General features: G+C 45.6%; 1 protein-coding gene across 34 annotated transcripts in view; it reads right to left on the bottom strand.

Annotated features, from left to right (window-relative positions):
- ABI2 (abl interactor 2) overlaps positions 1 to 14,163 on the bottom strand; it is a gene marked incomplete at its 5' end in the record, with an annotated part of 65,015 nt that extends 50,852 nt beyond the window's left edge. For 26 of the 34 annotated variants that reach the window (XM_081096175.1, XM_081096203.1, XM_081096186.1 and 23 more), the window contains one exon: positions 13,807 to 14,163. In XM_081096175.1, the coding sequence (XP_080952301.1) occupies positions 13,807 to 13,923 (117 nt within the window). The remainder of the gene's footprint in view (positions 1 to 13,806) is intronic. The other 8 variants (XM_081096184.1, XM_081096189.1, XM_081096195.1 and 5 more) reach the window with 2 other exon arrangements.
- Positions 14,164 to 16,108: the final 1,945 nt, after the last annotated feature.

Raw genomic sequence — 16,108 nt, 5'->3', positions numbered from 1 at the left:
TAGCAGACTCCCCTGGTTTGTTCATGTCAGAAACACTAAATTTCTCAGATTTAAGTAGTTGGGAAGGAGCTTCGTATTCTGAAATCTTATTTGAAAGTCCATACAGTTACATTACGAGCAAACTTTTATTACAAGCAATACCTTCTTATTAAAAAATTAAAATTATAAAAAATTACACTGTTCTTTAGTTTTCATTGGAATATACTTTTGCCACTTAAAAGCAATGACTGGCACAGTTGGGGCTCTTTTAAATTATCATTGAAGATTAAGTTCCCCTTCTATGAATAATATTCACTACAGTCTTTGCTTATAAATACAAGATGGTAACTTTATGCTCCCAAGTAAGATTCTTTCTAAACAAAGCTTAAGCGCATCTGGAAAAGTATAAGTCAACAGTAACATTTGGCATTTCAAGACACAGGAAATTAGAAATACCTCTAAATTCTTTATTTATAGATGAACAAAAATCTGCTCTTCCCATAAGCAGCATGAGGTGACCTCTGAAAATGGTTCGCGCTGTGCACTTGATGCAGAAAACCTCACAAAATCATGCAAATCAAGAGATTCAAATCCTTGTGTTCACTTTAAGAGCATTCGTAAAACTGCCCAGACTATCAAAGGAATGTATATCCAAAAAGCACCAAGTATCTGAGGATGTCATTTTACAGAAGCAGTCTGTGCCATTCGTTGTTACAATGGTTAGTTGGTAGGTGTGCCCAGGCCTAAACAGTGGGCTGAGCACAGGATGGGTGAGCCAAAAAGAGTGCTTGAACAGACAGTGGAATCTCAGACGGAAGGCGGGGGTGCGGGGGTAGGTGGGTAGGTGGATGGATGGGAAGAGATCACCCAAAGAACTTGTATGCATATATGCATAACCCATGGATACAGACTGTGAGGTGGCGGAGGCCTGGGGTGTGGGGGAAAGGGGACTATAAGGGGTCAATGGGAGAAAAAAGGGGATATATGTAATACTTTCAACAATGAAGATTTTTTTTTAAATGCTGAATTTTTGCTGCACGTTCTGAAAAATACAGAGAGTAATGTTGAACTTGGGGTTTAGAGGTAGATTCTCTGGTCACTGAACACATTCAGATGAACAAAATTCCCAAGATGTAGCTCAGAACTCACAGGGCCATGGGCGGATTAAACCATACATGAGCTCTCTCTGCCACACTGAGATGATACTTAACTGAAAAAGAGCAAACTGTTCCTAAATCATAAGAGGAGGCTGCACAGGAAGAAAAAGATATCCCAGAAGAAACTAAACAAACAAAACTTATGGCCTGGAAAATTCAGCATCAAATTGATGTTAAAAGTAAGAAAAGGCAAAAAAAAAATCTGAAAATATTAAACTCGAAAATCTAACAAAATAAGGCCATTTGAGAATCTATGTATTTTCTCCACAATTCTGAAATACTTTTAACTAAAATTATAAACACTGGAACATTTACTAATTGACTTCCCTTCTCATGTTTACATTTTTCTATATACAAAGTATCCATAATGAGGAAAAATGTTAAAGCACAGATAAAAATTTAGGTTAGAAACCCCCACAGCCTAGGTAAGACATCGGAGGCCTTTCAGCTGTGCTCCTGCACCTCTGCCTTACAGAAGAAAGAAACCCAATGATACTATATTCTAATTCAAAGGCAAGAGATATTAGAGTTCAATAAGCAGTAGCATATATGTCCTAAAGAGAGATCATGGCAACTATCCTATCTAATAAAAGAGAAACATGGTAATTGGCGTACGGCTGCTACCCTTCTTCCCATTGGCTAATCAGCGAGATATGCAAATTAACTGCCAGCCAAGATGGCGGCCGGTAGCCAGGCAGCTTGAAACTAACATGAGGCTTGATTGCTTCAGTGACGGAGGAAATCAACGTTCCCCACCTGCCTTGCCGGCCTCTGAGCTTGCAGTTTAAAAAACATTGTAACAAATATAAAAGCTAAACAAAACCCCAGAAACCTGCTTTCAGTGAGCCCGGGATCTCAGAGCTGGAATTGATACAGAGTTTCGATTATAGAACCTAAACAAACCAGATACCTTCTTTCAGCAGCAGAGGCCTCAGAGCTGGAGCCTCAGAGCTAAAGCTGGCCCAGAATAAAAAAAGAAAAAAGAAAAAAAGGAGCAGTTGGGAGCTTCAGTCCCAGCCTGAAAACAGCCCTCAGCCCTTCACCCAAACTGGCCAGGCACCCCAGTGGGGACCCCCACCCTGAAGGGTGTGTGACCAGCTGCAAACAGCCATCATCCCCTCACCCAGGCTGGCCAGGCACCCCAGTGGGGACCCCCACCCTGAAGGGTGTGTGACCAGCTGCAAACAGCCATCATCATCCCCTCTCCCAGGCTGGCCAGGCACCCCAGTGGGGACCCCCACTCTGATCCAGGACACCCTTCAGGGCAAACCAGCTGGCCCCCACACGTGCACCAGGCCTCTATCCTATATAGCAAAAGGGCAATATGCCTCCCAGCACCGGGATCAGCATGACAGGGGGCAGCGCCCAAACCCCCTGATCGCCCTGCAGCTCTGTGTGTGACGGGGGCGGGGCCACAACCTCCCTATCTGCCCGGCTCTGTTCCTGACAGGGGAAGGCGCCCCAACCCCCTGATCGGCCCTGCTCTGTGCCTGATAGGGGGGAGCTCCCCAAACTCCTGATCGCCCTGCGGCTCTGTGTGTGACAGGGTGTGGCGCCCCAACCCCTCCCACCGCACGGGCCCTGCTCTGTGTGTGACGGGGTAGAGCCATAACCTCCCCATCGGTCCTGCCCTGAGTGTGAGAGTGGCGGCGCCCCAACTCCCTGATCGGCCCTGCTCTGTGGGTGATAGAGGGCGGCACCCCAACCCCCTGATCCGCCCTGCTCTGTGTGTGACAGGGGGTGGTGCCCCAACTCCCCTATCAGCCCTACCCTGAGCGTGACTGAGGGTGGCATCGCAACCTCCCAATCCGCCCTGCTCTGTGCATGACAGGGGGCGGTGCCCCAACTCCCCAATCGGCCCCGCTCTGAGCCCAACCAGGGGCTGCACCTAGGGATTGGGCCTGCCCTCTGCCACCCGGGAGCAGGCCTAAGCCAGCAGGTCGTTATCTCCCAAGGGGTCCCAGACTACAAGAGGGAACAGGCCAGGCTGAGGGACTCCCCCTCCCCCCCGAGTGCACAAATTTTTGTGCACCGGGCCTCTAGTAGTTAATAATACCGTATTGCATATACAAAAGTTGCTAACAGAGATCTTAAAAGTTATCACAAGAAAGAAAATTTTGTAACTATATGTTGACACACATTAACTCAATTTTTTTTTTTGTTAATTGCCGGGGTCCAGCCCCAGCAGGTCCAGGGGTCCCAAAAGGTGTGGACGGAGTCGGCAAAGAAGGAATGACACGGAGGCAGCCTTCAGTTGATCAGCAGCCTATCCAGGATCTCTAGCCAGGATCTCCTGCCAAGTTCTGGTCTGGATCTCCAGTGAAGTTCTGTGTCCATGTTCTCTTGCTAGGTTCTCCAGGCAGGTTCTCCAGGTTCTCCAGCCAGGTTCTGTAGCCATGTTCCCTCGCTAGGTTCTCCAGCCAGGTTCTGTCCGGGTTCTCCAGCCAGGTTCAGTCACCAGGTTCTAGTCAGGCTCTCTTGCCAATTTCTGTAGTCAGGTTCAGTCCAGGATCTTTTGCCATGTTCTCTCGCTAGGTTCTGTCTCTAGGTTCTGAGGCCAGTTTCTGTCCAGGATCTTTCGCCATGTTCTCTCCAGCGAAGTTCTTCTGTCTCTAGAGAACGTTTTGTGTAGGTTCTGTGCCTAGGTTCTGTCTCTCTCTGTTCTGTCTTCTTACATCTGTATTTATACCAGTTGATTCCAATCCTATCAATCTCTATTTCAAAGGTTAGGGCGTTTCTTATCTCCATTCCAGGGAGTAAAGATTATGTAGCTTAAGCATGATTGTTCGTAGTTAAAGTGATTAATTACCCGCCTGGCACTTAGTTAAGAGGTTTTATTCCCTCCCTAACTTCAGGGGAAAATCCCTACCTGGGGAAACAACCTTTCTCAGAGACCTTGGTTAAAACACATAGTGCCAAGAAGGTGAGCAAACATATTAAGAACAGTATGCCATATACGCCAGGTCCCTTGAAACAGCAAGGATGGACCGGCTCCCGGCAGTTAATCTTCCGGGAAGTTATTTTTCCCATTGATTTTTAGAGAGTGGAAAGGAGGGCGAGGGAAGGAGGAAGAGAGAAACAGACAGACAGACAGACAGACATCAATATGAGAGACACATCAATTGGTTGCCTCCCGTGCAAGCCCTGGCTGGGGATCTAGCCTAAAACCGAGGTGCATGCCCTTGACCACAATTGAACCTGTGACCCTTTAGCGTGTGGGCTGACTAACTACTAAGCCAAACCAGCTAGGGCCACATTAACTCGACTTATTATGGTGATAATTTTTCAGTATATACAAATATCAATCATTACATTGTACCTAAAATAACATAATTTATATGTCAATTATATCTCAATAATAAAGAAATAAGCAGTAGTACATAAATGCATCATAGTTTCTCTATATACCCAAATGTCTTAATAGTAACGTAAGTATTACAACATGTACAGAGGCAAGGAAAAAACACAATGGAAATTCAGTTAAATGGCACATATTACACTAAATATACACCAGGGGTGTATACCAGACAAAATTCAGTTATAAAAAACAGTGCCACAGCCATGGCCAGGTGGCTCAGTTGCTTGGAGTGTCATCCGATACATCAAAAGGCTGCAGGTTCAATTCCCTGTGAAGGCACATACCTAGGTTGTAGGTTCAATTCCCGGTCAGGGTTCATACAGAAGGCAACCAATTGATGTTTCACTCCATCTCCCTTCCTCTCTCTCTGAAATCAATTAAAAAAAAATTTTTAATGGGCATAGGACCTGAATAAACACTTGTCCAATAGACCTGAAAAAAATGTTCAACTTCACTAATCATCAGAAAGATGCAAATTAAAACTATAATGAGGTATCACCTCCCATCAATAAATCACTGGTGAAGATTTGGAAAAAAGGAAACACTAATACAATGCAAGTGGGAATGCAGATTGGTGCAGCCATTATGGAAAACAGTATGAAGTTTCCTCAAAAAATTAAAAACAGCCCTAGCCAGTTTGACTCAGTGGATAGAACGTCGGCCTGCGGACTGAAGGGTCCCAAGTTCGATTCCAGTCAAGGGCATGTACCTTGGTTGTGGGCACATCCCCAGTAGGGGGTGTGCAGGAGGCAGCTGATCGATGTTTCTCTCTCATCAATGTTTCTAACTCTCTCTCTCCTTTCCTCCCTGTAAAAAAATCAATAAAATATATTTTTTTAAAAATTAAAAACAAAACTGTGATTTGGTAATGGTTGCACAACTGCAAATATATTAAAAACCACTGGACTTTACACTTTAAAATGTAAAATTTTAAGTTCTATGTTATATAAATGTTTCCTAAATTTAAAAAAACAAATTTTAAACACTGAAATAACAATTGTTACTTTGGAAAGGTAGAGAGGGGACCAGACCAGGATTAGAGTAGTAGCCAAAGAGGCCCTGATTTAATTGATATATTTTGAGTCAAAAGAGCCTATGTCCAAATAAAATTAAATAACAAACTGAATTAATCAAATTTTAAACTATTTTTTAAAAATCATATTAATAATGCTAGAGATACAGTCTTAAATCAATCATAAAAAGAAGAAAAGGCTGGGGTATATATAAAGCCTTGTCATTATCAGTGGTTCTCAACCTTCCTAATGCCGCAATCCTTTAATACAGTTCCTCATGTTGTGGTGACCCCCAACCATAAAATTATTTTCGTTGCTACTTCGTAACTGTAATTTTGCTACTGTTATGAATCGTCATGTAAATATCTGATATGCTATATGTGTTTTCCTGTGGGCGCGACCCACAGGTTGAGAACCTCTGATATAGACAAAAGGCTAAGTGTCTGTCCTTCCCTCCGACTGGTCACTATAACACACATTGACCACCAGGGGGCAGATGCCCAATGGTCATTTACAAAGAAACGGCACCACGAACCTGGTGCTGACAAATCAACACTTGGCTTTCCCCAAGTGGGACACAGGCCCTGCCACTACTTGGGAGCAACACCCCACCAAATCACAGCCAACGCTGCCAAGACCCCAAGGCGCAAAATACAGCCCACAGCCCAGCCCAGAAACGGTCGCTGTGGGTGGTGCCGGGTAATGACATCAAGTAGCAACACCCGGCTTCCTCTCCCTAGCAACTAGCCTCCTTGGAGTTTCTTCAGCCAGGAACCTGACTTGCTTTATAGCCAGGTGCAAACATTTTACAGTTCAACCAAATGTTTGTGAAGCGTTTTCCTGTGCCTCATCTCATTTGATCCTCACATAAGTCCTGGAATAGGTAGATGGGAGAATTAGTAGAATCCAATTTTCTTTTCATTAGCAAGACAAGGAGATTTAGAAAGTTTAGAAAGTTTAGAAACTTGACCTGACTGAAAAGAAGAAATGGTGGACCTTGAAAATGACTTCAGGTTTTCTCACTGTGCAGAATATAATCAAACACTGTTGCAGTTAAATATTTCACCCTTTGTTCCCCCTGCGTGATCTACAATAATAATGTGCTTCGTGTTGACATTTACTGCTGTGTTGCTTACAATTATCTGAAAGAGAAGTTGGGGTACCTCTTGCCCAGGCTGGAAAAGTTTAGCTAAATCAGAAAGTAGGTCTAATTAAGCAAGTTTATCTATATCTACATATATATATATATATATATATATATATATATATATATATATATAAAAGGCTAATTTGACTTGCGCATGCGCAATACATATAAAGCGCTCACTGGCGCCAATCGCACATGTGTGTTTCAATCTGTCATTGTTGATCATGAATTTTGTTGACACTACTATTATAGAGAAAGGGCGAATAGCGATATTAAAATATTTCTTCTAATTAATTTCCTTTGAGTGTGCATCAATCCGTGCACCAGGACACTAGTCCTATATAATAAAAGGTTAATATGCAAATTGACTGAACAGCAGAATGACCGGTTGCTATGACACGCACTGACCACCAGGGGGCAGACGCTCAATGCAGGAGCTGCCCCCTGGTGGTCAGTGAACTCCCATAGGGGGAGCGCCACTTAGCCAGAAGCCAGGCTCATGGCTAGGGAGCACAGCAGCGGAGGCGGGAACCTCTCGTGCCTCCACAGCAGCACTAAGTACCCCTCGGAGGATGTCCGCCTGCTGGCTTGGGGGAAGCGGGCCTAACCCAGCAGGCAGACATCCCCTGAGGGGTACCAGACTGTGACAGGGCGCAGGCCGGGCTGAGGGACACCCCCCCCCACACACACACACACACACACACACACACACACACAGTGCATAAATGTTGTGCACCGGGCCTCTAGTATGTACATAATGTTTAAAACATATAAAACTGCTAACATTAAAGGTATATTATGTGTACATTTTACTTACACATGAATAAAATTCATAACTATACATATTAACATTATAAACAAATGTATAAGTGATAAAAGCCTTGAAACAATGTAAACTTAATGTCAATTAAGTTTAAACTTCCTCTCAAAAGCAGTGCCATTTATCAAGCTAAGTAACTCAAAGTCTTTCTGTGAACCTAGCCTTCCATACTTTCAGCAATTTTCTGCCCCTCAACGAGGAAAGCACACTTGACCCTGTCACATTTAGCACAGTGGACCCACCATAGGCGCTGCTGGCATGTGTTTTCATTTTAGACAACAGCATTAGAACTCCAGGTCTCACCACAGGAATTCCTCGAACTCAGCCTGGGCACAGGCCCCATGCAGATTCTGGTGCTCTCCCAACCTTCCTGGTATAAAGATAAGCAATTCTACTAACCAGGGTTTCAGGACAGCCTAGTTTTTGTTAGAGGTTGTACTGGAGGACAGCCTTGGACAATATGTCAAATGCTGGACCCTGTGAATGCCTGAAGACACCATCCCCGGAAGCGCTCTTATCTGATTTTTTTAAAACAGGAAATCTCCCTTGCTCACTTCCTAAGAAGCTGCAGATCAGCTCAGGCAATTGATGAGCATCCTGCTCTAAGTGAAAGTAACTGATCTGCCATTTGTGAAACAGGACTGTCAATTGTCAGTAGCATCTACATTAAATATACTGAACAAGTAAAAAGCATTGAACTACTTCATTTACCTATACATAAACCTACAAACTCTTCAAATTTGGAAAACTACTTCATGGTTTTCAAGTAGATATTTTCTACTGCTTACTAAAAAGTACCTATTTATTCATTTAACAAATATTTACTGAATGCCTGTTTTGGCCCAGGCACTGTTCCAGGTGCTAGCAATGAAGAGACAAAAACTCCCTGCCCTCATGGAGCTCATATACCAGGGGAAGGAGATAGGCACAGAAATAAATGTCATGTTAAATAAAAGTACAAGCAAAGAAGAGAGTGAACAAAGGGCAGGAGTATGTTACTACTCTGCATAGATCAAAAAGGGGTCATCAAGACGGCGACATTTGAGAAAAAGCCTGAAGGAGGTAAAGATCCAGTCATACAACTACTATCTGGGAATGAGTGCTTCTGGCAGAAGACATAGGCAATGCCAAGTAACAAGGTCCTGAGGCAGAAGTATGCCTGGTATGTTCAAGAAAAAAAGGTTAAGTGGCTGCAGCAGAGTGAGTGTGGGAGAGGAAAGAAGTAGAAGCTACAACACTTGCAGCCTGTAGGCAATATGAAGTCTTGAGTGTTCTGAACAGAAAGGTGACATGATCTGGCTTAGATTTTTAGCCCTGGCCAGTAGCTCAGTTGGTTAGAGCATCATCCTGACGCACCAGGTTGAGGGTTCAATTCCCAGGCAGGGCACATATAAAAGTCAACTAATGAAAGCATAAATAAGTGGAACAACAAATCAATGTCTGGATCTCCCTCCTCTCTCTCTCTCTCTTTCTCTCTCTCTCTCTCTCTCTCTCAAAAAAGTTAATAAAAAAGATATATACTGTATGTTGTATATATCAAAAAGGTTTAAAAGTATAAATACCAGATATATATTCAAAATGATTAGACAATTTTAAGTTTCTTTGTATTTTCTAATAATCTTTCAACAATGCGCATGTATCCTATGGCTTTTATTAAATAAGAGTTTTAAATCTTAATATAATTTCAGTGATTACATTTTTATGAAACTAGCTGGGAATAAGCCATGACTCTATTATCTCCTTATAAACCTTTCAATGCAATTTTTAATGATTTCTGGAATATCTTTGTTGATAGAAAGAAAAAAAAAAGGAAGCCATTAATGATAGTTCTCCTGGTATTCAAAAGAGAAATAATTCATATAAACTATTAAGGTAAGTTCCTAATTTCTGTTCTGAACAAATTCATGTTATTGGATAATTTTGCTTCATATCCAAATAATGAGCCATGGAATTTTACTATGTATGTGAATTATCACTCACAAAAATCAGTAACTTCCTTTTATCTAAAAATAGGAAAAAAATGTAAATACAAACAAGATGGTTTTTCAGTCTTAATTAAGGAAAGTAACAACTATAAATGTATTTCATCTACCAAAATATTAAAGCAAATATAAAATTCTTCGCCCTAGTGGGTAGCTCAGTTGGTCAGAGTGTCATCCAAATTTGCAAGGTTGTAGATTTGATGCCCAGACAGGGCATAAGAATCAGCCAAGGAACGCATACATAAGTGGGACAATGAATGGATGTTTGAATCGATGTCTCTCTCTCTCTCTCTAAGAAACAATAAATAAATTAAAAAATAAAATTCTTCTATTTGTAAAGCTGTAGATTCCAAGTTAATCAAAAATGTGTGTAGTTTTTTTTAAATTTCTGGACACTTCCTAGATTAGGCATAGGTATTTACATTAATAAATGAAGAAAAGAAACATTGGTCTTACATGTATCTCAAAAAAAATCCTTAAGGATTACTAAGTTCTTTTTTATAATCAGGTAAGTATCAGCAAATTGTAGTCATAACTTTCTATCATCACATTTTAGAAAAAATTGTTTCTAGAGATTGAATAAAACAAAAATCTAAAATTTTACTACAGATGATTTTTAAGTTTCTGTTAACCACATTAGCAACATGGACAACTACTACTTACAATCCAGCTCTGCTTTACCTGTAGATGTTGTGTGCTCATACAGACAATATCTGTTCACTTCTAATGCTGATAATATATCTGCAGGATATTTTTATAACACAGAAACAATTTAAAGAGTACAATGGTTTTTAGAAAGACTACACAATTATTTCCCTCCTTTGTCAATTTCACACAATACAACCCACATTTAGAACATACTTATTTTTCTTAAATTTTGGATACCCCTTTGCATAAAACCAGCTACTTAACACATTGTGCACCAGTAGTTTTATTGCCCAGTGGCCAGATAAGTTTCTATGGAACGAGTCCAAAAAAACATTTTACAAAAGATCATACTTTAAAAAGATATTAGCTTGTAAGAACATGTAATAAATAACTTCAAAATGCAACGGGTATTTGATTTTAAGGCGTGCCTTTCACATTTATGTAAAACACTGTGTAATATGAAAACACGAGAATGCCCATGATCCGCCCGCAATGTTAAAAATACTGAGCAAAAAAACCCCCCTTACCTTTTGTTACATATGATCAACAGATCTGTCCTTTTTCTACTTTACAAGCAAAAATTACATTATACAAAATAAAATCCGTGTCGGGTTACTTAACTTAAACTAGTGGTTAGGGCATGATGCTATAAGGCTAAATTAACCACTTGGTCACTGATCCCACCAATTAACTTTCATCTATTGCAGGGTCAGAGGCAGCATCAAAACCCCTGCTGGTCAATTCTTTGGATTGCAAGGAGAGCCGGCCAAATGTGCAGCTAGGTCAGCACAAATCACTATCATCATGTTCTATTTATCAACTTTACTACAACAGTTCATGTAAGAGCTGCCATCTGGAAAGAACACCAATAATATACCCTCTGGATCCTACAACAGATGAGAATCTAAGGTAAAAATGTAAAATCTGCCGGAACCGGTTTGGCTCAGTGGATAGAGCGTCGGCCTGTGGACTGAAGGGTCCCAGGATCGATTCCGGTCAAGGGCATGTACCTGGGTTGCGGGCACATCCCCAGTGGGAGATGTGCAGGAGACAGCTGATCGATGTTTCTAACTCTCTATCTCTCTCCCTTCCTCTCTGTAAAAAATCAATAAAATATATTAAAAAAAAAAAGTAAAATCTTTTTTAGATGCTAAAACTGAACAAATATTTTAAAATCCAAATCCACTTCTATTAATCAATATTTATACTTTGAATTTCAAAATGCCACCACTAAATTTTGAGTCCCCCTGCTGAGACAGGGTGTGTAGGTATAGAAAGACAACCATCACTGATCTCTCTCACCTCTCAGCTTTGTTAGTCCAGGTACTTGCACCTTTATGTAACAACTGTAACCTACGAGGAAGTATACCTTGAAATTACAATTAAAATTATCTTCCAAAGAGAGACAAATCTGTTTCTTCTCTTTACACACAGACAATTAAGCGCAACTACAAACTGTTGCCCACCCTGATTTCTTTCTGACCTTTAACTCTTTCCTGTAGCTCGCTGCCCACGGCAATAGGATGACCCCTTCTGTCTCTCCTGGAGGATGTGAATTCCCTGAGACAGCACAGCTGCTTCCAATCCTCCTCCCACCTGAAGTCCATCACAGAGCATAAGCTGGCATGGCATACAGTGTTCACTAGCTCACAGAGCAGCTTCTCCTACTAACTGCCCTATGCAATTCTGCAGACACAGGTGCCTATCAACCCTTGACACAGGGCCAGGCCGTAGGCCATAGAACACTTCTGACTACATTTGGTGGAAATTAAGCAACTGAACCTTTGAATCTCTACTACCCCACTCAGTATCAGAAAAGCACCCTACAAACATGGACAACTGTATTTTTTGTATGAATCTCTGACCCAAGAAATATTCTTGGGTCAGAGCACCAGCCATACTTTCAACTGCCTCTTTGGATTGTGCCTGGTTCATTCTACAATAAAAATATTCCCTACAAGCCGAAACCGGTTTGGCTCAGTGGATAGAGCGTCAGCCTGCGGACTGAAGGGTCCCAGGTTCGATTCCGGTCAAGGGCATGTACCTGGGTTGCGGGCACATCCCCAGTGGGGGATGTGCAGGAGGCAGCTGATCGATGTTTCTCTCTCACCGATGTTTCTAACTCTCTATCTCTCTCCCTTCCTCTCTGTAAAAAATCAATAAAATATATTTAAAAAAAAATATTCCCTACAAGATAATACAGAGTTCATTGCATTGCAAGTAAAATCTCACAATACCATCCTTGATTAACCACGTGGTCCTTATGAAATTTATGAACCTATACATTTTAACACCTTTTTTTAAAATTTAAACTAAGACTTGAGAATGCGTCCCAATATCTGATGTTAAAAAGGAGAAATGGGGATGGGGGCAGGAGGGGAAAACAGACCCTAGTGTAGGAACAATTTAACCTACTTCTTCCATTTCCACCTTCATGCCAAGTGAATTTAAGTGGGAAGGGGAAAAAATGGAGGTAGACCCTGTGATTCAGAAACAGCCATAAAGAAAACAAAAGATGCTGAATTTCTAACCTGTGCGTTTTAACCTATTCTTTCAAATAATTTTCAAAGGATTTTTTTTTTAACCCCCAGAGTCGCTGGCCTCACCCAGGCGCAGCTGCGCCTCATCGCACTCAGCAGCCCTGGCCTCCGAGCCGCAGACACAGCGCTGCACAGGGTCCCTGCGCCGGCCCGGCGCCCCCGGGGAAGGAAGCCTGAGGACCATCCCGAGGCTCAGCCAGTCACTCCCGTTCCCACCGGAACACCAGTGACCGAGTCCAGCGGGGTGGGGGCGGGGAGGGGGTCCCAGTCCAGCGGGGTGGGGGCGGGGAGGGGGTCCCAGTCCAGCGGGGTGGGGGCGGGGAGGGGGTCCCAGTCCAGCGGGGTGGGGGCGGGGAGGGGGTCCCAGTCCAGCGGGGTGGGGGCGGGGAGGGGGCGGGGAGGGGGTCCCAGTCCAGCGGGGTGGGGGCGGGGAGGGGGTCCCAGTCCAGCGGGGTGGGGGCGGGGAGGGGGTCCCAGTCCAGCGGGGTGGGGGCGGGGTGGGGGCGGGGTGGGGGCCCCGCAGCTCCGCGGCGCCGCAGGGAGGGAAGCAGCACAACTTCCAACAGGAGACTACCGCTCTTCCTGCATCCCGACGAGAAGCGGACACACAGCACCCCTCCCAACACACACCCCAACACACAGCACCCCCAACACACACACACGCACCCCCCAACACACACACACGCACACGCACGCAGAGGCATTCACATCAATAGAAAACGGAGGCACTTCGCTTGGCAACGGCATCGCTCCTTTTAAAACGTCCTCCAGGGCCTGGGGGCTGGGGGGACCCATCACTCCCGACACCCCTGCCGCCCAGGGGAGCAGGATTCTGTCAACAGAAAATGCCACCGTCCGCTCCTCCCTCCGCCCCCGGCACACGGACCGGCACCGCGTGCGGGGGCGACCGAGGGCAGAGGAGCGACGAGGCGGGGACACCACACACCCCCAGTTCGTGGCTTTTAAACGTGGCTTTTAAAGCTACACTGTCCTCCAACCGGAGGGTTCTCGCCCGCCCCAGCCCCCGCGGCCACCCTCCCCCACGCCATCGCGGGCTCCGTGGGCCGCGTCCCCGCCCGGCCTCGCCCCGAGCGCCCTGCGCCCCCGGCCCGGGGCCCCCCGCCCGTCCGCCCGCCCGCCGCGAGCCGGGCCGGAGCCTCACCTGGATGTAGTTGTTCTCGCAGTAGTCGGCCACCCGCTCCAGGTTCGTGTAGCTGTCGAAGAGGGCCCGGCGGCCCCCCGGGATCTCCTCTTCCAGCAGCATCTGCAGCTCCGCCATCTTCACATCCTCCTCCTCCTCCTCGCGCAGACCGCGGAGGCAGCGGCGGCCGCAGCGCCGGGAAGCCCGCGCCTGGCAGCGGAGGAGCGGCGGCCGCTCGGGAGGAGCGAGGACACCCGGCGGGAGCGACGGGGGAGGGGGCCGCGGGGACGGGGGCGGGGCGCGAGCCGCGAGCCCACGGCCTCCGCGGACGGTCACCCGGGCGACTGCCGGCCGGGCGCGCGCACGCGCGCTCCTCCCTGCGCCGGGCGCCGGGCCAGGATTCCCACCGCGCCCCGCCCCCACTTCCGGCGTCTCCTAGCGACGGCGAGCGGGGCCGGGATGCAGGCGGGAGGCGCGCGCGGTTAACCCTTGGGCCCCCGCAGGTGGCGCGGCTCGGAGACGAAAGCCGCGGCCATTGGCCTGCGGGATGTCCGCCCACAAACTTCCATGCAGCTCGGAGCGCGCCCGACTCTGCATCTCCTCTTCATCCTCGACCTCAGCTGTCCTCTCGGGGGTGCGTAACCGCCTCCCGGTTCCTAACCCCGCCTTTCCCGCGCTCCAGCTTCTTTTGCGCTTTATCGCCGAAGCTGCTCTGCCCGTCCCCTGGACCTCAGCCTTTCGTGCTTGCCCTCCGACTCGCTCCCTCTCTGACCACCTCTTCTGCCATCTCTCTGGTTCTCTCCACGTTTCTTCCTTGATTTGGGGGGGGGGGGGGGGCGGGCCTTGAGAAGGGCTCCAGGTGTTAGTCCAGTGGGGTCAGACCAGGCCTGGGTTCAGCAGCCTCAGTATTGGAATCTAAATAGGAAAAAATTCAGAGCCATAAGAGAACATTTATCAAGTCACAGAGTCAGTCGTAGAGGAGGAAATTCATAGAAGAAAAGGGCTTAGGAGATAGAAGATAAGTTACAGCGGCGAAGGAAGGGCCCTTAGAGCTTAGGCGTGACCAAGGTCAAGGCCACCTGTCTGGGGAGAGGGGGAGCGGGAGGGAAAGGCAGGACTGCTCCCAGGAGAGCATGCCAGGTCCTCCTTCCGACGGGCTCTAAGGGAGGAGGTTTCAGGGGAGGACCCAGGGGGATCTCAATAGAACAGGCAGCAGCTTTCCAGGTGTGTCCGCCCGGGGCTGGGTCTCCACTGACGGACTGGCAGGCACCAGCTGGGTCATTAGTCAGTGCAGCTGGTCCTGAGGTCAGCGGGGGCTTGTTGTTGCTTTTATCTGGTTTTGCTGCCTTTCTAGGCCTGGAGCTGAAATACAACTGAGGCCCAGATGTTATCCCGAGGTAAGAAAGGTCCGAGGGTCCAAACCACGTGGCCAGCAAAATGCCAGCAGCTAGGGGAGGGAAGGGACCCCACAGTGGTCCTTGGCTGGGCACCCAGGGCTTGATGCCCCAGTGACTTCCGTGCTTGGCCCACAGTCCTTACTCTGCTCATGTGTGTCTAGCTGCCCACCAGATTCAGTAAAGTCTTGGAAACCGTACTAATTTCCTTCCTCACAGGGCTGTTACATGAATAAAATACGAGTTTAGGTGAAAGCACCTTGAAAAACGTTAAATGCTAGAAAAAGTCAAGGTAGATCATTTTGATCTTGCAGTTTTGTTCTTATTCTCCCAATGCTGTATCTTTTCCATAAGTCTGACTATTCTTTAAATTAAATTCCTGACAACCACTGAGCTTTTTATAAAGTCTGTGACCTTTTTTGTACCGTGTAAAGTCAAGGTTGTAGTTTAGAACAAGATCCGTTATTTCAACTCTTGTTCTCACTTTTGTGATCTCTTATTCCTTCTACAGTGATTCCCTGCACCGCCCCCTTTTTTTCCCCAGATAATGAGGAAACTATATTATACTTTCTCAAAAAATTATTTCAATGACTTACCACTACAGATTTCTGGAGCAATCTCTGATGTTACTATATTGGCTTAATGATAAACATGTTAGCAAAGTGTTTTGAGTTTTCACTGTGGAACCCAAATGAAAAGACACTGAAAATGTTGGTCCAGTCCAACCAGTTTTACTCTTAATCACGTTAAACATCTTCTGTATTAGTGACTATCTAACTTCAGTGCGATGAGCTTGTTTAAAAATGAAAGCTTCAGGATCCCTCTCCAGAGATTCATTAGAGAGCAGAGTGATGGAATGCGGTAGTGGTGACTTAAATAGCACATAAACTTGCTTCAGGGAATAAGACACTTATGAATAATCAAGCGAA

This window comes from Myotis nattereri (genome assembly GCF_964212035.1).
Source record: "Myotis nattereri genome assembly, chromosome: 7".
NCBI classification, from domain to species: Eukaryota; Metazoa; Chordata; class Mammalia; order Chiroptera; family Vespertilionidae; genus Myotis; species Myotis nattereri.
This window is presented reverse-complemented; position numbering and strand designations above follow the sequence as displayed.